Source organism: Rhamphochromis sp. 'chilingali', assembly GCF_963969265.1.
Source record: "Rhamphochromis sp. 'chilingali' genome assembly, chromosome: 3".
NCBI classification, from domain to species: Eukaryota; Metazoa; Chordata; class Actinopteri; order Cichliformes; family Cichlidae; genus Rhamphochromis; species Rhamphochromis sp. 'chilingali'.
In genome coordinates this window covers 39,678,617-39,705,955 of record NC_137931.1, presented here as the reverse complement: position 1 = coordinate 39,705,955, position 27,339 = coordinate 39,678,617, and the positions used below count along the sequence as shown (strand labels likewise).

The window sequence follows — 27,339 nt, the reverse complement described above, 5'->3', positions numbered from 1 at the left end:
CTGTTTCTGCCGGAGGTTTCTTCATGTTAAAGGGGAGTTTTTCCTTCCCACTGTCGCCAAAGTGCTTCAGGGCTCGCAAAATCGCTAGCCCGACGACCCGGAGCTAGCAATATCTCCGGTCGGGCGACCAAAATCTATCTCAGCCCCGCCCGTCGGGCTATATAATAACCCAACAGGTTAGTGATTCGATCCCTGGGTCCTCCAGTTTGCATCCCAAGTATCCTTGGGTAACATACTAACCCCAAATTGCTCTCTGATGCGTCCATCGGAGTATGAATGTGTATGAATGGTAGTTAAGAAGCACTAAGAACTTTAGAAAACAGTGCTTGTGTGATTGGGTGAATGTGGCATGTTGTATAGAGCACTTTGAGTACTCCGGGAGAGTAGAAAAGCTCTATATAAGAATCAGTCCATTATTTTAGGGTCTACCTTACAATATAAAGCACCTTGGGGCGACTGTTGTTGTGATTTGGCGCTGTATAAAATTGAAGTGAATGTGTCCTTCCATTTTGACGGTTACTCGGAGAACTCAGTCACATAAACAATATATCCCATAATTCTCCAAAGTTCATATGAGAATAAATCTTAGGTGTAGAGCTGATCGTGTGCTCTGGTTCTCTGGTGCTCCAATAGAATTTCGGGACGTAAGGCTAAGAGTATGATCCAGTATCCATAACCCCATCAATATCCTGAAGGACTCCTTCCTGATCCTTCACCTTCTCTCTAATCACAGCTGCTTTTACCCAATTTTTCCAACTTAATGTGTATGCTGCTTCTTAAAACCTTCCACCAGATCATCTAACACAGTGATATTTTAATATGTTGATTTCATGCATGAATAGCCCAAAGCCTGTTTTTCATAAAAGGCATACAGTAATCTGTAACACCTTCAGCTTGGATTAAGTCTTAAATACTATCACATTATTTTAAAGGCTGTGGTAACACAGGGCTAATGAACCAAGAAGTAACTAGGATGACCCAGTTTTAAGTTCTGGGGAGCTTCTTATATCACGTGTAAAAATGTTCTCACAGACACAATCATTTTTAAAAAATGATCATTCACTGTTGCCATAGTTATTTGTCATTTGATTATGATACAAATTACAAAAGAGTTCACATGTGTTGCAAATAGGAACTGAATCAGAGCCACACTTATTGAGCGCTGCTGGACTGTATAGGCAGCTAATAAATTATGGAAGTGATGAGAACATTTATTAGAGAACCCTTGAGCTCACCGTGGGCATTAATTAAAGCTTCCGCTGCAAACTAAGTTTATATTACATCACTCCAGCAGCCTAAAAGAAAAGTGAAAGCACTTCTTCTTTTTTTATTTTTTGGGGGGGGGGGGGGTTTGAAACAGCTGAAGTTCAGCAAATTACTGAGCTAAACACTAAAGCGATTTGAGTACAATGTTGCAGTGAAGAAGCACAAACGGTAACAAAACAACTTCGGTGTTGGATAACCTCACAGTCAGAGCCATCCTTCGTTATCACTTCTGCTTTTATGCCACCAAGATAGAAATAGTTGAAACATTTATTTCAACCCTTCAGAAATCAGTGGGTGATATCACGGTAGCTGATGTAAATATATAAAGCCAATGTAAAAGTGAAATTTACTGGCCACATGAAGTTGGCTCCAAAACTGAGTCAGTTCCTGTAGAGTATCATTTTACATTATTCACACTCTCATTACACATACATATAGGATCTTGGGGGTGGGCACAATCACGGAGTCCAAATCTCCATCAGGGTGTATACCTCACCCCTGACGTCGTTGCCCACCTCTCAATTTTAAATACACTTAGTCATTGAGGGCTAGCAGGAGGGACTATGCGCTTACCTGCTGCTCCTTGGCAGGTAGCTCCATGCCCTCCTGGGTTTTAATTGCACCTTAGAACACATATGCATCAACACTACAATGAGCGGGTGGAGGGAGGTTTGGAGTCTTCTCCCACCCCCATTCTCTGCGGCCTGCTGGAGCGGGAGGGCTAGTAGGAGGAGTTGGCCGTCCGACTGCGGTCTGGAGTGTGGGGCCTCCCTGCTGCTGCGGAGTCGGGGTGGTCTGCCTCTCCCCACCGCAGGGAAAAGGGTAACACCACCTGGGTCTGGGTGCAATTCCCCCCTCCAGGGGCAAGGGTACCTAGACCCGGTTTGTAGAGTACGCTTGGGGAGTGTGATTGTGTGTACAGCGTCTCTTTATGTCTGTCTCCACGTTGGTTGAGTGTGGAGTGAGTGCATATGAGAGCATGAGGGTGGGAATGGATGTTTGTGTCTGTGTGTGCCTGTATGTCTGTGTCTATATGTCAGGTTGGGTATCAGACGCCACCTCTCTGGGGACACCTCAGGCCCTCCAAGGTTTGGAGGCCTATCTCCACCCACCACCACTTCCCCTGCCGGTGGCGGACTCCCTCAGGTGTCGGTGTGTTGGTGGTTCTTTGTGTCTGGGGGTGGGCGTCCGGGTACACACCGGCTCACTCCTTGGCGGCCGCTTGTCGGGGCCTGGGGCCTGGGGCTCGCTCGGGCCCCTTTGGAGGTGGGGTGCCCCCGGCCTCTCGGCCTGGGGCTTGGTCACTCAGGCACAGCTGGGGGCCGGCGGAGCTCACGGGCGCGTCACTGCAACTCCCCCTGACTTCTGCTCCGCGGCTGCTGGGCGAGCCCTCATCTGGGACTCTCCTCAGCTCTTACTGGAACAGTGGCGCGGCTGCCCCTCTGTTGGTCTTCCATGGTCTCTTGTGTTCTGGGGGCCTCTGGATGTCTGGAGTTTTGATCTCCTCCATACCCGCTTCACACCCTGGAGGACGGGGCTGTGGCCCCCCCACACTCCCTAGCAGATCATTACATGGAGAAACCTTTGGAATGCAAGCATGCTGATCCACACAGGTATGCACACATGGGTATTCACAGACGCGGACTAAAGCTTTCTTGGCTGCTGCCTCAAAGCACACTGTGCGCTGTCTATCTTGCGTGCTGCACAATATCGTTTATTATTTAGTAAATATTGATATCTATGACTAGCTAGTTTATTGTGATGGTGCTTTGTTTTCTCTATTATTATGTTGCTCTTTGTTGTTTGCTGTCTCCTCTGTTTGTTTTTTTTGTTTGTTTGTTTTTTTTTCTCCATACAGGTGACCCAGGAGTTCTTTTTTTTTTTTCTCTCTCTTCCCCCCCCTTCTCACCGTCTCTTCTCCCCTTTGGTTTTCTTTCTTTCTCTCCCCCTCTTTCTCTCATTCATTCCCCCTGTCCTATTTATTAAAAAAAAAAAAAAAAAAAAAAAAAAAAATGACAAAGGATGAACTGAAGCTCTGCCATCACGTAATGTCGCATACTGCTGTTTCTGATGTCATTTAAAAAAAAAAAAAAAGAGTATCATTTTAAAGTACCAAACTTTAAAGGATAGATGGACATTATTACAGATTGGTTAAAATATGATTTCATTTCTACAGCTGTATTCCACACTTGTGAAAACAAATTCTTATAAAAACTACACTGTTTACACGGTATTGTTTAAGACAGTCCCGATCAAAAGTTTAAGAACACTTAAAAAAAGGCAAAATACATTAATTTTGCATGGTTGGATCTTAACAAGGTTCCAAGTAGAGCTTCAACATGCAACAAAAAGAAATGGGAGTGAGACGAAACATTTTTTTAAGCATTGAGCATGCAATTTATTGAAAACAACGCTTAAACTGAAACAGGCTGTTTTACAGCTGATCAAAAGTTTAAGACCACATGTCCAAAAAAAAAACCCATAACCCCACCAACACAGAAATCAAAGTTCCAGACATGAACTCAGTAATGAGTAGCTCCACCTTTATTGTTGATCACTTCAATAATCTGTTGCGCCATGCTTGATGTAAGCATTTCCACGGGGTGAGTAGGAACATTTCTCCAAGTGGTGAAGACCGCACAAAGGACATCTACTCTCTGGAACTGTTGTCCATTTTTGTAAACTTCCCTTGCCATCCATCCCCAAAGGTTCTCAAGTGGATTTAGATCACCAATCGTTACCACACAGACGAGGGCCCTCAGTCATGAGGGATGCTCTCTGCAACCTCTGGACATAGCCAGCAGCTGTTTGATGCCTCCGCACTTCTTGAAGCTCCATTGTTCCACTGAAGGAAAAAGCACCCCAGACCATTATGTCTGGGGACCACTGTGGCGCATAGAAAACATCTCAGGTGGGATTTCCTTGTCATTTCAGTAACGTTGGAAACCATCAGGTTCATCAATGTTAAATTCTTTTCTCATCAGAGAATAAAACTTTGCAAAAGAGCACCAAACATGGGACATTGAAAGCTGGAAGAAAGTTCAAACCGTCAGTTCTGTGGTGTTCAAAGGGACGAGGGCTTTGAAGAGTTTTTTTTTTAATTTTTTAATTTTAATTTTTTTTTGAAGCCCTTCAGTCTCAGATGGCGTCTGATGGTTATGGGGCTACAGTCAGCCTTAATTTGGGTCGAGGATCGTCCAGTGTCTTGACAGACAGCTAATTGGATCCTCCGGCTCAGTGCTGGTGAAATTTTTTTGGGTCCTCCACTTGACTTCTTTGTTCCAAAACACTTAGGATCATTTAAGAAATTCCAAATAACTGTCTTACTGTAGACACCCTGCTTATTCAGTTCAACAACCCAACCACATTTAGAATGGGAAAGCTTTTTTACCTATGCCATCAAAACATCATGACAGTATGACTATCTGACAGGAAATGACAATGAGTCCACATTTTTGCACAGATTTGGCCTTTTAAAGGCATGTGGTCCTAAACTTTTGATCGGCTGTAAAACGGTCTGTTTCAGTTTAAGTGTTATTTTCAATAAACTGCAAGCTCAAAATTTTTTTTTGTCTCACTCCCATTTCTTCTTGTTGCATGTTGAAGCTCTACTTGGAACCTTGTGAAGATCCAACCATTCAAAATATGATTTTTTTTTTTGCCATTTTTCAAGTGGTGATCTGGACTATATAAATGGATGATTTCTTTATGGACGATTAAGACTGTGGCAATTATTGAAACACCTCATACTGAAACAGCCACACCTCATCGGATGGCTTAAGCATTGACGTGTTTGTCGTTAAGTTTGTGGAGCCATTCTCAAGTGTGCTTTGTGACTGGGGCAGGAAGATTCCCAAGGGTGTTGCTGTAAATTAAGACAACAGCAGAATAGGGAGGGAAGGAAGAAACGAGGAACAATTCCAGGTGTTGCAGAGCATTTAATCACTCACCTGTGTGACTAATGAGACCACACCACACAAACACACCCATATGTGCTCACATGTACATGCACACCCACAGACTGGTGGGACTAATTACCCAAACTCTACTACGGTGAACACACTGCCACAGCACAACTGGTAAGCCTCATTGAAATGCGTATGCAAATACACAACAGCTTGCCGTTGCTTCTTTAACTCATTACGCACTCGTCTCCTACTCTTCTCTTTACTCTGTCGCCATCCGAAGGAGTCACGGGAGGAGGATTAGTGAAAAGAGAGCAGAGCATTACCTAGTAGGTCAGATAGAAGCAGCTATTCTCCATGCAGGCTGTGGCTGCAGGCAGTGCTACAGGTAACAAACACATCAGTCACATACACAGCACACCTGTTACTGTACAGATGGCAAGCCCTGGGAGAGAGGCAGGCAGAGCAATGAAGAAAGATGAGCAATCAGACACACAGGGAAACACAGAGGAGAAGACAAAGAAGAGGGAGGAATGATATTTTTCATGGGTAGATTGTTAAAGCAGATCGAGGACAGGGAGATTTAGGGGGTGTTGCCGGGTCAGGGGAGCTGTACCTGTTTGTGTACAGCTGCGATAACGGGAATAGGGCTGAGGGAAAGATGGAGGACATAAGAGGAAGGAGCGAAAAAAAGGAGGGATTTCCTCACCTGTGCTTTCTGCCTGGAGCAGATAGTACTGTGTAATCTAGTGAGCCTCTCTCTATGCTCTCTGTATATCATTATACATACTCACATCTGCATCTTTTTTATCTCTTTTTCTCGTCCAGCTTCACATAAGAAATAATCCTCATCATTACCCATATCCTTATCAAAGACACCGTAACATTCTGAAAAGCTGCCTCTGCTCTTGAGATCTGAAATGATCATTTTGTCCTCTGTAATCATTGAATAAAAAGGTTTTAGTGTATGTCTGCGAGTATATGAATGTGTGTGTGTGTGTGTCTGTAAAATATAAATGTGTGTGGAGATGTGGCTGTGCCCCAAGCTACATATCTTAATCTCCTATCTATTAGTATATTCAGAATTCTCCTTTAGCTGGTGGAGGCATCTGATAGGCTAATTTAAAACCCCCGCTGGCCTTCATCCTGCTCCTGGAAGTGAAGAGGACAACGTGTCTTGGGAGTGAGATGAGAAGGAAGAAAGAAATACTCCAGCCTTTTTCCTCACAGCCTCTCTCATGACTAATCTAGCTGAATTCTGAGTGAGGTAGTCGAGGTGGTTTGGAAAATACAAATTTTCAATCAAAATTGACCTAAAAAATATACTGTTATGATGCTATGGAGGGGATTTCCATGCACAATAGATGCATGTATTTATTTAAATACTGTAAAACCAAATTTTTAGTATTATGATGCTTATATAACTTTAAATATTTAAACATTTGTGATGATTTGAGAGACCTTTTTAAGAATGTAGTAGAATTAAACAAAAAAAAAGCCTTTTAACTGATCAAATAATCACATTTGTATTCCAGCAAGTCAAAGAAATCCTTGAGTGGTTATCTTTTTGTTCTTTCAAATGCACTACTCCAACATTAATTTCTTGTTCAGTAGCTCTGCCGTTGTAAGACTTAAATGTGACATTTTGAGACATTTATGAATGTAGGTGTTCTTTCCTGTTTAACCACATAAATTCAGTGAGACATTAAAAAAGTCCAATCTAGCACTGGTAGTATTTTCAGGGTGCAAAAATCCTAAAAATAAGAATATTTCTTCTTCACGTTTCCATTCAAATTTTATTCTCTCTTAATAGAAGCAAATGCTACAATTAATTTTATGTGTCTTATTCCTGAAGCAGAATCTACTGGCTGTGATATTAATCCACACAGATGCAATGGAGCTCATGCAGGGCACACAGTCAGCCTCAGCTTTTCTGTGAGTTTGGCAGCGGGCAGTGTTGTGTATACACTGTGTGTGTTTGTGTTTTAGTGTGTGTTTCAGAGAGAAAGAGAGCAAGGAGGAGGAAAGGGAGAATCAGATTGCCTATTCCAGTCACACAGATTATCTTCCACTTCTCAGCCTGTGACAGCACATTTCCTTCCCTCTTCATGCTGGTTGCCTCTTCTCTACCAGCACTCTCTCTCTCCTCTCCCTCCTCCTCCTCTTCAGCCTTCCCTCTCAAATGCAAATGTAAATTAAAATTCACTTTATTTGCGTGACAATGATCTTTATGTAACCCAACTGACATAAAAATAATAATATTAGAATTCTTGTTGTTCCTTTACCTTTTGCATCACCATTTTTACTCTCCTCTTCTTTTCTCCCTGCCCCCCCCCCTTTTGCTTTCCTTCCACCTCTTCCCTCTGTGCTGGTGTGTGTATTGGTATCATTAGCAGCATCACCATGATGGATGACACTAAGAGGCTGAGGCCCAGTGGGGTGGAGCTCTGTTTAAGCACACAATCATTACCTGTGCCACATACACATAAGCCATTTTCACACGTGCACTTGCAGACCTGAACTTTTCTAGATGTTTACCAAGACGTGACAGAGAAACGTGTGAGAATGCAAACGCCCGATGCATTTGGATCGGACATCAGTCGTCTCTTAGCCTGTCAGCTATATTGGTATAAAGCCTGTGTGATATCAGATTATGCCCAGTTCTACCAGTATGAGAACAACTGTGAAATCACTCGGTGGGTGTCGTGTGTACTGCTTCCTCTATTCTCTTCTACCTGCTACCCTGGTAGCACCATCATCTAAACTGAATGGAGTCTTGTAGATAGTGAGAATTCATCGGAAGTAGTCCGTCTCTTGTTGTGTGCTTCAAGTGAAAAAGGACATCAAAGTGTTTGTGTGAAAATGGTTGCACATACAGAAGCACGCATGGATGTTTCGCACCGATACTGTCTGTGTGTGTAGCTGAACATCTGTCTTTAACTATTGCACGGCTTCTTTTGCATGACTTTTACATGAATGTTAACATCCCTTCCTTCTTTCTTCTGTTTTCGGTCTCATATACACATATACAAACACTCACTCTCAGAAACACACACAGCATTTTCTGAGTTTTAAGAGCTTTGTATCGACTCCGAGCCCCGTGGGGAAGTGAATGCCAATAGCCCCTCCGCTCTGTGAGTGTTCAGACAGCCCAGCAGTCCAATAGACCACGGGGTGCTAAAAGGGGCTATTTCAAGAGCTGGCAGAAAGTTTTCACCTCCAGGAAACTTTCACAGAGATTTTTGCACGTTGTCATAGTTGTGTACTTGTGTGTGTGTTTGGCTGGAAATGGTTGCCCACAAGTTCAAAAGAGTTGGGAATTCAAAGAAGGAAATTATGCAAATTGTGTCCTGACTATGACAATCCTGCTGTGATTCACTTTCAGGCTGATGACATCAGTGGATGCTGTATTCTTTATCTGGGCTTGGTGTGCCATGTGCATGTCTGTCTTTGTGAAAGAAAGATGGATGGATCTCCAGAAAGTACATAACAACTGTAAGATATGAAAGTATTAAATAGCCAACCTGCTGTGCTAGATTTGGAGCTGTTACTCCCATGTGAAGTGGGTGGGAGCGGATCATGTTGTCAGAGTCCATAAAAAACAACAAGGCCTTATCAAACACGGACGCTCGGTTAAGATTGATTTTGTTTGGCTGTCTGTATTAACTGGAAGGGCAGGCGACTGTGACAGTGTGCGTGGGCGATTAGACACACGGGCAGGAGGCAGGAGCTGTAACTGACTGATGGCCATTAGCGGTACAAGGTAGCACAGGGGAGTGCTAGGTGGGAGATGCGTTTCTACCCCCTTGGGAATTTCTTCCTGGGGTTCAACCTAGGCATTCCCTCAGCGCACTAACTGGCCTCAGAGACCAGAGGTGGAGAATCTGTTCCTGCTGCTCTGCTCTGACAGATTGACTGACATAGACATTCGTAAAATTCTCCAGATGTGTGTCTTGGTACCAATTGCAGGCAGTGAGCTGTTGAGTTAAGGCTCGCCAGCGGCTTGCAGTTGAAGAAGTTTTGGGATGTCACTTTTGAAGGTCTAGCCTGAAGCATTCTTAGCTTCTTTTAGTCTCTACTTTCTCTGCTCTGCAAACATCTAGTTCTTTCCCTTCTCTGTATCCTGTCTTTCCTTTCTGACTCAAAAGCAAGTAGAGAGATTAGGCAGAACTTTGGGATTTTACACCTACAAGAACTAAAACATCCTCGTGAGATGCTACAAAGAGTACCACTACTGGGCATATGAAAATACTGTAATGATCCACATTAATTATGACCATGCCCGATGTGTTTTTGGTTCTTTGCAGTCCATCGCAGTAGCTCCAGCTTCCTGTTGGGTTATTAAAAAACAATCGATACTTGGATACTTACTAGCAGATTAGTTACTCCTTTAAGTTGCATATTGTAGCATCATGGATCAGACCAGTGCCAACCAGGAGCACTGTTCAAAATGTATCAAAATTACTTCTTTACATGTGCTAATTTCTCAAGCATCTAACACTATAATAGCAATCATTTACTTACTGTTTAATCTGTCAGGAGTCTGTGTGTTGTTGATGTTATTGAAAACCTGTAAAGTGGCTATGGATGCATAAATCAAACTTGAAAATCTCTTACTGTACTTCAGTCAACTCGATTGAAATACCTAGAGAGATGAGCAGCATGTAGCAGGGGTAAGCTAGGTTAATGTTAAATCAACCAGCTGGCAGGTGCCTCTGAACAGAGTATGCAAAATGTCTGCAATTTCCATAGTTTGAACAAGAAAAAAATGACATCAAATCAAATGGCTACACAACTTTATGGCTTCAGTGGAGGATATAAATTAGATCTGACTAGATTTGTTGGCCATATCTAACAATTACAGTCAGAACCATTTTTAATCTATTAATGGTGATGAAGTGCTCAAGTTGTATTCTCCTCATGGCTTCACATCAAATAGTTTTAACTGTTAATATAAAATATGCATACGGTATCTGCAAGATGGGATCGTGCTTTGTTTATCATAGTTAATGTCAGTACAGCTGCTGGAGACAGCTGTTCAGATCCAACAGATGTCCACAAATAATATCGCACAACCTTTGTCAGTCAGTTTTTTCCAGTATTCCATTGAAATGTATTCATAGACAAAGCGGGCCAATGTCTCTGGTAGTTCATCACATTATTGTGCTGGTAATGGTAAGTGTTGGAAATGGGTGAAATTAAGGCAAAGTTGATGTGAACATTTGCAACATAAGCTCTCAGTTTTCTGACAGGATTGTTACAGTTTACACATCAGCAGGTATCCACTGGTCTAACTGGTCCGACTGACTCTGCGCGGGCATCTGCAAAATAATCCCCCATAGACATCTGCAACTTATATATTCAGCTGTGGCTTCTATTAGCATTATAGATGTTTTCCTTCAAATAGCTCAACTGGAGTGCAGTCAGATAAGTTTTTTCTTTTCATGTCAGAGTAAGAGTCTCCAGCTACTGGCACTTGCTGGTACTACAGCAGATTTTTAGTAGCTAATACATTATAACTAATATATTGAATCAATTACAGTACTAAGACCAATTTATTGATTATATCTAAAGAGATAATTGTCATTATAATAAAACTTGTATATAAGCAGTGGGAGAGGTTTCATCCTATTTTTTTATTGTGTAATATTTGTAGGAGAAAATGTCCACATACACAATAAAGCAACAGTAATCCCATGTCTGTATTCCCCTTTACATCCATCAATCTCTCTCTCAATGTCTGCCTTTAGAGGCACAGTTTGACAAGCCTGTGGTATGTCCGTGTGTGTGTGTGTGTGTGTGTGCGCACATGTGTTTGTGCAACAGCACCGTGCGACACCATGATTAAGTGTTTTGAATAATTGATGATTGCATCCCTCATTAAGTCTTACTCTTGTGCTCCAGCAGGCTCTGGCTCTATTTTTATGCACCAGAATCCTCCTCTCTTCTCTTCCACTCCACATATGTAGCAAATCCATCACTCACTTTAGGCTCTGCTGATGGGCGTCCAGAGGGGCTGTAAGGGATCTAAATCATATTGAGTAGACACTTTTACCAGGCCAGCACCAGAATGCAGTGATGATGGTTTTGTAGAAAAAAAGAGTGACCTCTGGCTTTAGAGCTGCTGGGGATATTCTGACTGCAACGGGCCAAACTCTAAATTATGCCAGTATTTAGCCAAGCATGGTTCATTTCTCTACCTCCATTGCAAAACCTCCTATGCACTTCTTTATTGTGCCTTCTGTCATTCCGTGTACACAATTTATTTATTCATTCACCCACCACTGATGCATAAAATTAAATAGGTAAAGACCCCATGAAAATGAATAAAAGTTATATATATTTTTGTATCTGAGGGGTCAGGGAAATGGTAGTCACGGGGTATGGTGTATGTTTGCACTGTGCTCCGTCATTCGTGAAAATCCATTTCCATATTGCTGACAATTGCCTGTTTCTTTTCACTACAAGCAACCATAAATCACTGAATCATTCCTGTGAGGGATGAAGCTACAATTCCACTTCCACATGTTGCTTAGTGTTGGGAATGGGAAATAACATCCAGCAGGTCTGCCTGTGTGAAGGCCATCTGAAGTCATACCGCTTCAGAGACAAATAGGAGAAAGGCCACAGCACAACCAAATAAAAGGATGCATTACTAAACGATGTCACACCGTAAATCCAACCTTACACATCAGCAAATAGTTTGGGCATGTGTAAATAGAGAAGCTGAGAATGATGTGGGTTGCTGTAGTAGAACAAGGGAGTAGAGATGAAGGAGGCAGTGAGAGGATCAGTCAGTCAGACATGCAGACACAGAGGTGGAATCAGAGTGCAGGTTTGGTGATAAAGGCATATCCACAGTCTGTCGGAAAAGCTGCTGGTTCCTCTTTGCATGAAAAAGACAGTCTTACACACATTGCTTAGCAGGACCAATTTAAAATGTAGCACATTAACAAGTCAGAGGAGACACTCACACTCACATACACAGGGGAGGTGCAAGGAGAACGGGATTCGTTTTCATCTATTTCCCCTTAAAACATGAGAAAGGAGGAAATCCCAAAAGAAAGCACAACCCTTTGATATCTACAGCCCTGTGTCTGTAAATAGGTTAGGTTAAGATGATGTGCGCGTTTGTATCCGTATGTGTATATTTTGTGTTAAATTGTGATATGCACGTGCAAGTGAGCCTGTCATCTTGTGGGGTATTCTATTTTTGGCAAGAGGTTGTGGGTGGGAAAGTGTGTGTGTGTGATTGTGTGCATGTGTGTATGTTTACCTTTTCCTGATGAGACCCCCACTGAATGTTCCTTCTAGTCATTCATGCAGGCAGGGAGCCATGTGGAGCACCTAGAGCAGCTCAGAACCCGTGTCTCTTGCAATGTGTTGTTGTGCTGAATGGTGGCCTGGCTGACTGCCTGCTGAACTAGAGGCACACTTGTTCTTATAGAACTCCAGGCTGGTGTTTCAGCCACTAGACAGCTGCAGTAACAATTTTGAGGCCTTCTTTTTTGTCATGTAACCGCTGTTGGAATTGCAATTTTTCTTTTTCTTCCCCCAGCCCCAAAAGGAATTCTCAGAAATTCAGCTAGGCTAATGTGCAGCGTGGGTGGACTGGCTATTTAGATCAATGTCAAAAATGCCCTTTTACCACGCAGCTGCTATATAATACTTTAGCTTCATTATGACGTGGTGAGCGGTGATCACATGCATTTTGACAGTTGCTTCTCAGCGTGTGATAACTGCGTTGACCCATGATACCAGGGATGGATAATGCTAACAAATGCAATATGTGGCTGCACAAGTAGCTAGAGTGAGCTTTAATTTTTAAAAAGCAATTAAAAATCGACATCTTTTGATGATATTGGGGTAATTTTGGATCAAGGCTGTCGCTCAAGAGTATTTCCATCATATTTATGAATTTCTGGTTGGCCTATAAAATGTCAGAAAATATTGAATATCCTCACCATATTTTCAATAGTTCAAAGTATCAAGGTGGTGATGTTGCCAAACCAACAGTCCAAAATATTTTTGGTTTCTATTACATGAGACAAAAAGGGAACATTTTCCTGATGTGAAAATCCATCACTAGATAATGCTATAAAAACTAAGTACAAAAACGGCTAATGCTGTTACTGATTAATCAGCTAAAGGTTACAGTCTTGTTTTAGATCAATAAAAATGTCATCATGCTGATAAAACATCCTAGTGCCAAAGTTGCTTCATGATAAGAATTTGATCATTGAGGAGTTCACAGATGATTTCACGGTGCAGTATGCCTCTGCAACTATCCCTGCAACCACTTCACTGGCATTACTTCTGCATTGCCAGATGAACTTTTACATGTCCAAAGCATTTAATGATTTATTGATTATTATCTATGAAGTTACCCTGATACAAAATTTATCAGGAAATTGCATTTCTTTTCATCATTGCTTTATATCTGTCTGCACAAATCCCTCATCAAAAAGGAGATTAGATTGTGGAAAGTACACTTCTTTTATTGTTATATGCTGGACAAAGTGCAGTGATATGCAGCATCTTTGCATAGCATTGGACTTTAGTCCAGACCTCATGTTTTTTGCTCTTTTTTTTAATCCCACACTCTCCCAGTCTTTTTACAGAAGTGCAAACAACCTTTTATATCATACACCAATAGGCATGCCTTCTCTTCTAACCTCTATTAGTTGATCTTTTACCCTTCCTTCTCTTCATTTCCTTCATTTCTGCTCCACTGTTTTGTTCCTCGCCTCGTCTTCCTGAGCTTTTTGGACTACCGAAGTTGAGTGGACACTATATATTTTTATCTGCTAAGGCTCATGAACTGGTAGGTTTTATATCTTTAAGTTTTATACTTTTTCTGGACAGAACAGAAATTTATTGACATTTATTTCTCTCCTCGGCTTGATGGTGTGCTCTGTCAGTTGACATTTAAAAGGTGTATGTAGCCGTTTGGGTCTTTAAAACTACATGTGATTTTGTTTGTTTTATATGGTTAAAACGAACACCGTTCATTCACTGTAAAAACATCTGAAACCTAGCAGAATGTAACTTGGTTGACCTTTAGTACCAACATTGTTATTCATCAACGAATACACCTCAGAGGAGAAGCGTGCTGCTGATAAGGACTCGGTGCAATAGTGTCAGGATACAAAGGTAGCACTGATAAAGTGTGAGTGTGCGCGTAGGCTGGACAGAGCACAAGTATTGAGAACAGCGTGTGCGAGTAGTGTAGAGGGGGTCTTTATGATTATTCATTATTGAGATGGCAGGAGAGCCGAATGAGTGGAGCCAGCAATCTAACTCTGAGCCTGATGGACGGAACACAATTACCCTGTAAGAGTGAGAGGTGGGAGAAAGGCGAGGTGGATAGAGAGAGCACGCCCTTTCTCTCTCTCTTCCTTTCTTTTTTTCTTTCCACTAACTTGGCATACTTTCCTGTAGCTGCAGATGATTTCTGGGCATTAAGCTCCTGTTGGCAGCATCCTGTTTATGAAGTCATACACACATACAGTACAGTGAAGCGCGTGCACACACATGCAGATCGTCACATCTCCCGCTAGCGCCTGTTGGCAGCGCCCCATTTACGGACGTCCAATTTACTGCTCATTCCCTTCTCCTCCTTGCCTGCACTATGCCTCTCCTCTGGCGTGGCTTCAGATTGCTGTCTAAATCCAGACACACTAAGCCATGTTCACATCCTGCTCTGCTGCTACATTTAGCTTGCGCGCTGATTCCAGGTCAAACCACCACTACAGCGTTCACGATGGCTTTTGATGGTGCTGCTCTTTCCTTCACTTTATCTGTGCGTGCTTTCAAGGCAGGGAATTTGTACAGCTGAAGCTAGACATGGACTGTGTTTTGAGAAATTAGCTTGTTCTCCTCTCCAGGGACGGTAGCTTAAGATGTAGAACTCTTCGCTGAGTCTCTAGAGAAACAACCATATGTCTGGAGAGCTGTGCTGCAGCAGATTTTTCATTTTCAGTCTCACAATCCTGTTTCTTGCTCATTTTCACCAGTGAAGTAGTGGCTGTTTTGCTTGTAATGCTTGGATGGGTAGAACATCTTTAAATAAGTGAGTTGTTCTCTTACAGGAGTAATTTTGCAGACAGGATGTAAACTGTGAACCCATTTCACAGTTTAAAGTTGGTCTAAATTTGTTTGTGAAATCAAAGTTGCACTACAGAAACTTGTCTACGAGGTCTTATTTGTGTGTGCGTTTGGTTGTAGATTGTGCGTGTGCAGTGAGAATTGCTGGACTGCCTCGTCTCTGGTCCAGTTTGAGGATTAACAGACTGCTTTTTTTTTTTTTTAAACACAAGCTCCAGATGCTTCATGAAAGACTTCACAGCTAGAAGGAGGAGAACAAATTCAGAGAACAAAAAAAGGAAGGAGAAGAGACGGACAGGGGACATGTTCAGGGTTGAAGCTGAAGCTGCTCAGACCCCATCCTTTCTTTTCTGATTTTACTTCCTTGGGCTTTTTTCTCTCCCCTTTTACCCCTCGCTCATTGTCTTTCTCACCCGCTCTGTTTCCTCACCCCTCACTTTTTTTCCACTCTGTTCGTTTCTCTTCCTTCTAACCCTTCTCTCTTCATACTCACTCTCTCTCCATCCATTTGGTGGAACAGTGCTGCTGATAATGCCTGTAATTGGAGTGACTCACACTTTTCCAGTGTGTTTGGACCAGATAAAGAATATTGTCAGCATTTTGCCGACATGGCCTCTGCTGGCAGAATTAAATGGACTCTGTTCTGTTCTGTCTGCAGCAAATTAAAAGCCTCTCAATTCATCTGTTCTCGCCCAAGGCTTACAGGGGCCTCCTATTCACACAAAAACACCGTGGAGAGGGGGAGGAATAGAATAAGAGAGATTTCCCTCTTCCCCAAGAAGCACAAGTCTTTTGGTTTTGTTTAAATCGGCACTCGGCCACTGTTAGATGGAGACGGAGAAGGAAAGAGAGGTCAAGACTTATATTCTAAGAAGATTGGAAGAGCAGCTCAGAAGGTAGTCAGATTCATTATGTAGCATGTCAGCTTGCAGCTGCCCGTCTTTGTGCTTTACCATCTCCAAGTAAGAAAAAAAAGCTATTCTGGATTTGTGTGCACATGTAAATGAGCGTGCTTTCATGCATTCACACAACAGCATTAAAGTGTGAATCTGAGTGTTTTTGGCTGCTAAGTTATGGTAGTCACTGCCAGTCAACACTTAGGAATAAGTAGCAGCAGATGGGCAGGAAAAATACAAAATGCTGGGGCCAAAGGGGCCTGTCAGTCCTAAGAAGGGCAGCTGGAATTAGCATTAAAAAGAAATTAATACAACCTTGGTCTTGTTAGTTTAAGCTTCTGTTCGTGCTCGTAATAATAACACTGGAACCCTCAAGTTAATTGCTAAGATATCAGATAATTGCTGTGAGGATACAGAATGCATAAATATTAAAAAAATTGACCTGTTAGAAAAGATAAAGGGAGCAAATTGTCTGTCATAATTCTCTATCACTGTTTCGACTTCCTGGTTCAGCTCTGTAGGGTGCTGTAGCAATGTTTCAACCCGAGCATATTATTTTCAAGCTAATAAAAACACTTTGGAAGCTTTAGCAGAACTATGAAGAAGTAAAGCAAATGTTGTGAATTATAATTGTTTTATCTTTTGTTGTTCAGCAAGTATGGGACCACTTATGGTCATTAAATCGTTCATAGCTGTAAACAAGGTTAACCGTGTTCCCCTGCTGTTATTTCCTGTTACTTTTGGTTCAGACTCAAAGTGAGAAATAAAATCCCCAGTGAGTCTTTTTCTTTCCTCTCACCAGCAGCATTGTGTCATTGTCATAGAAGTAGCGAGAGCAGCGCCAATGCTGCTCTACTGTTCTATCTTTGCGGCATGCGGTATGGCAGGTAGATGTTGCTATCACAGGCACCGGGTCTAACAATTTTTCTTCCTGAAACCTTTAGTTTGTGCAAACAGAGTTTTCCTGTGCAATAAGAGATTGTTGCAACATGTTGGAGGTGAACTCATGCTTGGCTTTACCTGCAAATAAAGCGGTATAGATATTCTGTCGATACTACTTTGCTGGTTCCACCTGCTTGTTGAAAACACTTGTGTTTCTTACCCTGTCTGACATTAGGTTAGTGACTTCCCATGTCATAGCCAAACATTTGGGGAGTATAGGAAGATAAAACCAACATAATAATGATCTAACAGATTACGTCATGTGTAAACGTTTGAATGCATTATTAGTACTTTTAAATCTGACTCCTGGTTACCTGGCTTCAAGAGGAAGAACATTTTCTCAAGAAAATTTCTTGCTGAGGCACATTATTGATAGAAAGCAGAAAGTGTAGTGGAGGTCTCTCTAGTCTGTTACCATTGGCAACATCTTCTCAAAGCAGATCAGAGACGAAGTCATTCTAATGCCTGCTGAGAACTCTTTCTAGGTCTCACCTGCCAAGAGTAAGCGCAACCTCACCGACGCCAACCTCTTTCTCCCTGTCTTTTCTCCTCCAGCTCTCTGTGGGTGTGTGTAGGATGTTGTGTCAGGGCTAAAGCCCATCCCTCTCCCATGAGCCTGTGTGCCCACACACACACCTGGCGCCTCCACGCACACACCCGGCGGCCACGCACGCACAGCCGGCACTGACGCTGTGAACTGGACCCTCGGAGCCCAGCCGATCCCAGCTGAGCCAAGCGGAGCGGAGTCTAAACCAGTTGGAGCCTGAGGATGTCAACAGAGACAGAGCTACAACCAGCGGTCAGGCCCAGCAGCGTAAGACGGGACTCCAAGAGGAAAGGTAAGTGCAGCATCAAAGTCAGGAACAACTTTGAAGATATTACTGTTTACTCATCATTTAACTGATGAGTAACTGAAAGGGTAATGTGGTTAATTCACTGATTACTCTGCAAGGAGAGAAAAAATCTTTTTCTCTTGTGACATGAAAGTAGTTTCACATCACAAGAGAAATCCCTCATCATAGCAGCATTTTGACATTAAAGTCAAAAAAGCACAATGAAAGTGACTCAGCATGCACAATACTGGCAGCCAAGTAACCACAGACTGTATATAAAAAATAGACATAGCCCGAGGTTCTGAAAAGTAAGACCGTTGCGGAGGTGCTTTCAGTCTGCTTTCTCTCTAATCATCAGCAGTGGGTGACTTCTCTGGTTATAAAAAGAAGTCAGACAGTGTAGGATGTTTTTTTTTCTCTTTTGGGTTTGATTTAATACCTCAGTAGGCATTTACTTAGTGAGTTTCTGATCTTAGCTGGTAGTTTTGAGTTTTATCGAATACACCATAATATGTGTTCTGGTCCCATTTAAAGTAAAATGTGGTAAAGCTGGGTATGGCATAAAGAATGGCTATCTAGTGACTGATTGTTGCTAAAATTCTGTTGTCCTGAGTGTTTGGATCAGATCTGCCACCTGTCTGTTTTCAAATGCTCAACTTGAGATTTAAAAACAGGAATCCACAAAAAAACAGTGTATGACCTCAATGTGTCCCAGTATGGTGACTGGTCCATGATTTATGTACAGTTAATAGCTGTAATATGTTGAAGTTTTATTTTTTGTTTTTGTTTTTTGTTTTTGTTTTTTTTAACAAAAACTAGGCTAGAATTCAGAAGAAGTGTGTGAAAAGTTAAGTACATCCCATCCATTTGTTAAACAAATGTCGTTGAGATCTGGACTTTGGCCACTACAACACATTGATTTTTGGTGTTTTATTTTAATTTTTCTTTTATTTTTAGCCATTTTGTTATAGATTTGCTGGTGTGCTTGTGTTCATTGTCTTGCTGCCAAATTTAAGCCGCCAGACAGATTTCCTCACACTTGACTTTAGAATAATTTGATATAAAGAGAAGTTCTTGGTTTACTCTGGGTCATATGGCTGTAAAACAAGCTCAGATCTTTACTTCTCCACCACACTTGCTTGACAGTAGGCATTTGTGCTGGTACGCTTCAGGTTTAATAAAAAGTGGTGCTGTGGATTATGGCAAGAGATCACTACCTCAGTTCAAAGGACATTGTTCCTGAGTCCATTCAGATGCAGCTTTTCCAATCTTTTAGAGATAAGAGCCTTTTCCTGACAACACTTCACTCATTCAGTCTTTTTCTAATTGTACTCTCATGAACTTTAATATTTAATATGCTCACTGAGGCATGTTTAGTCTGAGATGTGGCTCTTGGGTTTTTGCAGTTTCTGTGAACATTGCATGTCTGACCTGGGAATGAATTTGCTGGGACGTCCACTCCTGGGAAGACTGGCAGCTGTCTTGAATGTTTTCCAGTTGTGAATTATCTTTCTCACTATAGAATTGTGAACTTCACATTGTTTGGAAATGGCCTTATTACCCTTCACAGATTGATGTGGTGATGCAATTGCTTCACTAAGGTCATTACTGATGTCATTCCTTCTTTGTGTTGTGTTAACATACATCTGAATACTCCAGACCAGCGAACTGCCAAAGCCTCTGTTTTTATGGAGAGGATCACACTTGCTGATTATCAGTTAATGAGGTGCAGTTAATTAGCAGTACTTTCTGTTTCTACAGGAATCAACCGACAAGAAAAAGTAAAGGGTGTACTTAGTTTTTCCACATGTGGCTTCTGCATTTTGGGTTCATTTCTGTGACATAAATAATGACATGATGCAATTTTGTTATGTGCTGTTTTTACATTTAAAAAAAAAAGTAAGACCTGGGAAGGAACAGATGATTCATTTTATTATGCCCTGATATGTAAAATGTTAGAATTGAAAAAGGTGACCTTTTAATCTCATATTACTGTATCAGATCATGAAGGCAAGACTACTCTGAATTTAATAAATCACTACTTTTTAAGGTAGTACCTGCAGCCCTGACTAGAAATGATTGTTATACACACACTCATATACATGCAAACACAGCTTTGTGAGCTACTTTTTTCTCTTTATTAATTGTGTCTTTGTGGATTAGGATACAGAATGCAGGGCTGCTGCCGTTCATAGTTAATTAACAGGTGGTGTAGCACAGTAGGCTTCCACTAAACAGGTGCTGGGATGTTGTGTTTGGTGAGAAGCAAAAATATCCAGGTGTGAAAAGCTCCAGAGGCAGGTAGCTAGCAGGTGTATGAGAGCAAGCCTGGGCGGTCTCAGAGCAGAGGTGATGCCAGGGGCCAGGCTGGCAGCCATCACCCAGCTGCTCGGTGCCACCTGCCCGACTGTAAGAGTGACGCCCAGCATTCTCTGAATAAGCATCTGATTGATGTAGCAAAAACTTTGGACGCCGTTGGGAATGACACTTAATGGATGCACGCAACTGCACAGAAACACACACTCGCTATCACCTGCAGCAGATGCCTCATTGCACATGGTGCGCCTGAGCCCCTGCAAACAAGCATTGGTTCCCCCATACACAGTGTATGAGGGAACACTGAATGCCTCTCATGTCCTATTTAGAAATAGTATTGTTCTGCTGCAATGGAGATCATGTTCATCATTCAGACTGCTCTCCATATTTGGAAGATGCGAACACACACACACTCACACACACACACACACTGGGACTGGGATTGAAGCCCAGAAGAGCATATGAGAGGGAAGATGAATGGTTTGCCTTCAGCATTGAGACTTAAGGGTTTTCACTTTCTTTCTCTCTCTCCCTCTCTCTCTCGCACACACGCGCGCGCGCACACACACACACACACACACACACACACACACACACACACACACACACACACACACACACAGTTGTACATATATCTCACCTTATAACTCGTCTCTATCTGTATGTCTCTCTTACAAATGGGATGTAGAATTTGCTCAGCCACAGACCTGTTGAGATTGGTTCATTCATCTCTCTTCTGATCTGGGTCTTTCTTCTAAACAGGCAGACACAAGCACACCCAATCTACACAAACAGACATGAACACACATACACACACACACTCTCAGCAGGGTGATGAAAGTCAAATGCAATCATATACCACACACAAGCAACGGGCATGATTTTGGAATAGGAAACCTTAATGTGCTTCATGTGTAAGACCTGTGTTTATGCAGAACATATACATGTTTTTGTCCAGTCCTCTGGTTTCTGTCCCTCTGGAGTGGCTGAATTTAAATGAAAATAGATCCACAGAATAGATGGTTGTCATTAGGGTGTAAATAGTGGTTTTGTTGTAGTGAAAATCCCTGAAGGATAGTTCCTTACTCCTCTAATGTCCTTCCTCTCCCGTTCTCATCGTTCTTTCTCCCACTCCACAGACTCCTAAATGACCTTGTCCTGTATAAGTGAGACACAGAGCAGAGACTGATCATGAAGAGAGTGAGGAGTGAGTGAGACTAATGAGTCATTGCGAATGAGAGCTGTTTAATCTCGGGCCTTTGTTTCTGAGTTCTTTGGAGAAGAATGTAATGAAAAAGACTGTGGGACTGCTATGTGTCATACATTTATCACAGATGTTGTGTGATCGGTGTGTGGGTCTGTGCGCATGTGTTTTTTGTACAAGTGCAGTTACGCTTCTATTGCTAGCTCAGGGGTCACTTTTCTAAGAGCTCTTTTCTTCCCTAGCAGAAGGTTTTATTGAATTACTATGACAGGGTAGAGATAACCTTTGATATTTAGCATTTACATGACCGTAGTGAAATAATTGCCAAGTTGTGATACTCTAACAGTAAATTAGTCAGTCTTATTGGTCAGACTTGATCCCTGAAGTAGACATAATTGTCTTTATTAAGCCCTAATAAATCCAGAGAGATTGGATCTTTCCACCTTGCTATTCCCCTCTGATTTTTTTTTCCTATCGCCTCCCTCCTCTTCTGTTTGTATCACATTTTTGCACGCTGTTTATTTCCCTCTCTGCTGATTCCAACCTTGACGTTAAGGGGATGAGCAGACTCCAGTAGTATGCCAACGTTTTTTTTTTAAGAAACTCATTTTGATATTCTTCATTATTAATAAAACATGGAGTTGACAGTCTGCCAGTACAAACACTTTTATGTGAATGTCAAATTAGAACAGCAAGCCAATTTGACATTTGTGAAGAGCCAACAGCTGCAGACAGTTTTGTCTCCACTTTAAACTTTTACATTTCAGCGCCCACCTGCTAATGAAGTGTGATGTACCATTGCCGAACTCTGGAGAATCTTTGAATTGCATTTTCGCCTTTTACCGCAAATCATTCTGACATTACATCGCTGTAGCCTTTCAACAACAATGCAGTTGTGAAAAATGCAGTGCAGTTAAAATAATTACTGAATAGATTTAAGCTGTTAGTAAATGGGTACTGAATGCATGCTATGCTTTTGGTTCACCCACCAGAGGATCTAAAGTTTCTTGTCAAAACAAGAGTAGGTTGAGTCACTCGTATAACATTGAACAAAAACAAATTGTCTGCATCGTTTAATCACAGTTGATGGAGCATAAATTTTCATGTTGCCTCCTGCCTTTTGATAAAGCTAAATGGAAGAAAAACTTAAAATCGTAAAAAAACCCTCTGGTTTTCTCTTTGAAGCTGGCGTTGTGCCCGTATTGTTGTTCCAACAAGTGTGGTCATTGTCGGATTCGTGAATGAACGTTTGCGGCTTGTCAAATGTTGCTAAATTGTTACTGTCATTCTTAAGCTTGTCTTTCAAAAGCAGTCGCATTGGCACGTAACCATCAATCATTTGGATGATTTGATTGTGCTTCGTTTCCTAACCGCTACATGTAAACATTACAAAACTGACTTTTATACTTATACAGAGTTTTGTCATTTTCATTTGCGGTATTGCATTCATAACGTTATCAAATGCTCAAATAAAACATCGACTAGTGCATGTCTGTCTTTCCTAATGCGACATCAAATATGAATACAAGTTATAATAACTTCCGCTGCTGTCAAAACTCGCAGTCATCACAACTTTGAAAAATCACGATTCGGGATTTGGCTGGATGTGTGGGAGGGTGTTTCTACAGTGTAGCTGGCAGCCACCGGCATGAAAAGAGTGGTTAAGGGTTATAGCTGTGCAGCTGTTAGCCTTTGTGTTAGTGTGTGTGGATTGTGTGGGTGTGTGTTTGCGTGTCTCTGGTGTGCGATTAGCAAACACATTATCTTCTTCGTGTGGATATTATGCACACATCCAGTCTATCTGGCACAATCACCACAGCCATTTACTCTAACATCTTTCCCTGGGGAATCTTAGAGCACAAACAACGGCATTTTGAGTGTGTGTGTGTGCCTTCTATGAGAGGTAATCAGATCTGTTCCCTCCAATCAGACAGAGATTGAATTGAATTGGCTGTCTGCTGTTGTGGTTGTCATTGGAGGCCAATAGTGAATACTTGGGGATATTCACATAGTGACACACACTTTGCAAACATGGCCTTTCTCTCAGTTTGCACTAAAACTATATTTAGAGGTAATTGCCTCTTCTATCTCCTCTCCTGTCATCCCCTCTCATCATTTTATCCCTGGAAAACGTGTGCTCTATTTATCCATCCACTTTTTTCTTCCCTATAATAACTTAAGAGGGGCACTAAGGGTGGTGAGATGTGATCTGGTTTTTTTTTTCCCAAGCAGGTGTCTCATTCCTCTCAGCAAAGCCACATCCTCTAACTGTGCAGCAGCTTCAATGATACGCTCTTCTGCCCTTATTCCTGAGTGTTCAAAAAGCTTCATCCAAGGTTTAAGATGTGACCACACCAAATTAGCATTCAGAATGCCTGACTCAGAAAGAAAATTACATATCGGTAAAAGCCTTTTATTTGCTTTCCTGAGTCTTGGACTGTGTGTGTGTGTGGCTGCAGGAGCTTGTGATCCTCACAGTATGTTCAGCTTAGTCCTCTCCTCCACACAAGTTGGTGTGGCTTTGCTCACCGCATCACTAACTACTGTCTCCATAGCAACAGTTTGCTCCCTGCTCATAATTTGCACAAAAGGAAAATGTCCCAATGTCGCACAGGCTCTAATAGAGGCCGATAGTCTCACCCTGCTGTGCTGGTTTAAGGACTGTGTGCTGAAAGGGCATTTCTTATTTGTTAGAGGTTTGGTAGGCTGCTGTTTTCTATTTCCATTTTCATAACGCAGTGTGTTTAAGGCTCATTTAAGAGACATGCTGTAAAATATAGCTAAATCTATGCTGTAAATTATTACTTTGTTTGAAAAGTATAACTCAGTCACTTCATTCTCTTGTAGGGGTTATAAGTGAGCTAAAGGTTTGCTATGGAGTTCTTGACCTTTTATTGTTGCACAGCAGCATGTTTGTGTCCCCGTGTTGTTTGTCTTTGACTTTCTGCACACTCCATCAAACCAGATAATCGACTATCCTGAGAGTAATTTCGCATTATTCCACTGATCAACTGGTGGTGGTATACGGCAAGACACGCACCACATCAGCAGCTAACACAGGGTTGAAGACAAGCAGATGTAAAGAATATGGGTTTGAAAAATCTGCTTTGCAAAAGGTGCATGTACATATAATCCTCTTACAGTGTGTTCCTACTAACGCTGTATGTCATTTTGTGTCTCTAAAGGAAATTTAAGAGAACAAGTGTTGTCACATTTATTATTTTCATTTTGATTTGTACTGAAAGACAAAACAACCTTGGAGATATGGCTAAAATCTCTCTTCAGCTCAACTTGATTGCAGGTTGTCTGGTGTACCAGTTTGGTAGTGTATTCACTTCTGCTGGTTAAGATGTTTTAGTTACAGTGATATCATCTAAACTGGTCGAGCTGGGTAAGTTTTTAAGTTTTTTACAGCTAAATAGCTTGGGGTACTATGCATTGGTGTTTTTCCGCATAATTTATCACTTTGTGCACTTTTCATTCCATTAATGTTTCTTTTGAAGCACATTTTTCAAGCCAAGGTGCAGCACGACATGGAAAAAAGCCCCTTTCTTATAGGCCTTTCCTTTGTAACAGTTTCCTAGTAGACTTTCCTGGCTGTGTTTTTGCGGGTAATCCTGTTTATACATTTCCTGCTCCATTATATGTGTGTTAGTTGTAGCCTACATTCCCATTGGTTATTGCTTTAATTGATATTCACCTCAGAGTTGGCATTTGATACTTTGTTACCCACCAGCTTTATATTATGAGCAGTTTTTACTCCTGTCTCTACAGGTAGCTAGATTTCAAATTTCAATGCTCTCTGGTGCCACATCACTACTAGTCTTTTACTGTTTGCAATTTCATTAAGTATATACTCCTGGATAATACGAAGTGCAATTGAAACATTTAAATCCCAGTGTACACGAAGCATGCAAATTAAATATCTTGTCACATAAGAGACTGAAATTTGTGTGATCAGATGATCTGATACATTTGAAGTTTAATGCTAGCAGATGCATACTTTCTAACTACACAGTCGCTGCATTTTTTTTAGATCTCTCCTTACATGTTTCTTTGTTGTTAATGTATCTGACAAAAAATAGAAAATTAAAATTTCCTTTCTGTTTCTACTGTTTTTGCTGGAAAAACATGTCATTTAGTTTTAAAAAAGAGAAGAAATCTTCTTTTACTTAAAAGAGTTGACGACAATGTGAGGAGATTACACACAGTAATAGAAACAATCTAACAGATGGGAGAACTTCCTCTCCTTTTTCAGGCTGAATAATGTTTGCCAGTCTTCTTTTACTCCATCCTCTCTTCCAGGACTCTTGCTGAGAGAATTAAAGGAGAGGGTTCATTAAGCAAGATGCAACACAGAAAAGTAGAGAGGGGAAGGACAGCAACTTCAAGTGATTCCATATTTTGCCGGATATATCACAGGGAGGAGAGAAGGCTTTGTTCTAGCACCCTCGTTTTGGCATGAAAGGAAGACTGCTGAAAGGAGTTACCTGTGTTTCCTAATGCTTTGAAAGCAGTAGTGACACACACACACACACACACACACACACACACACACACACACACACACACACACACACACACACAGATGTTCACAATCCTCCAACAAACATGCCTCCTGTTCACACAGAATGCGGAATTTAAGAAACAAGTAGTTTTCCCACTTTTCACTCAGATTTGTCTTTTAGTGCTTGAACTCACTGACCTGTGTGTAGGGATGGGTATTGATAAGACTTTCACGATTCCGATTCCATTTTCGATTCTGTTTAACAATTCGATTGTTTATCGATTCTTTTTAAAAAAGGAGAACACTAAGGTCGATTAGCTTAGAACTTTGTTTTATATCTTCTCTTTGAACAAGATAGAAATTTAGGAGTAACATGGCCTTACAAACCCAACAGTGAGATCTTAAGAGATCCAGCCTACGGCTCTTCAATGGGGTGTCACAGGGTCCCCAGGAAAAAAAATTGTAAATGTCAAATAATAAAATAAATATTCTTCTGTAGCAATAATAAAATATAACATAAATTATTCAGTAGCAATTACACAAGAATATCCAGTAATGTCCCTGCCTACAATTAAACACATTCACTTACCGAAAATCGGGGGCATCTGCTGTGGCAAATGGGTGCAAACCTTCTACCACAAACTTAGTCACTGCTCGGTGACATTCATCTATCCTGGCCTGAAAGGAGACGCTGCCGGTAGACTGCAGCGAGAACTGCCAGCATCTGAGCCAGACTCTGCCTGTCTCATCATGGTCACCTAAATGCACAGTAATGGCAGGTTTTGTAATAAGGCAGATCGCGCTAACATAATATGCACTGTTAGTTGATTATTTACCTGCCGCATTAACGGGAGAGGACGTGCAAACGTTACCGCTGCTGCTGGGTTGAGATTCACGAGTCCAGAGCGGAATTAAAAACACGACATTCATTTAAGGTCATCGCGTGTTTTGTGAGCAAATGCTTTTGCATATTCGTAGTGTTTCCTCCCTTAAATGAAATCTCTACTTTGCAAGTATTGCAAGTTGCCCTGTAGTCATCCGTTCTCGTAAAGTATAACCAAACTTTTGAGCGTTTAAGCCGCTTAGGTGCCCTGCCAGGTAAATGATGCTCCGCAATGTGGTGACGTCATTCGGGGCGACTGGAATCGATAAGGGAATCGTTTGCAAAAATGGCAAACAATTCCAAGGAATTGAAACAGTGGGAACGGGTTCTCAACAAGAACCGGTTTTCGATACCCATCCCTACCTGTGTCTGTGTTTTCACGAAAGGGACAAGGAGAACAACAATGACAAAAAAGTAAGTGGTGCCTTTTCTATTTCTTCTGATAAAAGGAGGTATTTTGTGGAGGCTCATAGTGCAGGA

General features: G+C 41.6%; 1 protein-coding gene across 7 annotated transcripts in view; it reads left to right on the top strand.

Annotated features, from left to right (window-relative positions):
• dab1a (DAB adaptor protein 1a) overlaps window positions 1-27,339 on the top strand; it is an 83,131-nt gene that overhangs the window by 12,674 nt on the left and 43,118 nt on the right. For all 7 annotated transcript variants that reach the window (XM_080876801.1, XM_080876799.1, XM_080876800.1 and 4 more), the window contains exon 2: window positions 17,672-17,955. In XM_080876801.1, the coding sequence (XP_080732927.1) occupies window positions 17,886-17,955 (70 nt within the window). In that variant the 5' untranslated portion in view covers window positions 17,672-17,885. The remainder of the gene's footprint in view (window positions 1-17,671; window positions 17,956-27,339) is intronic.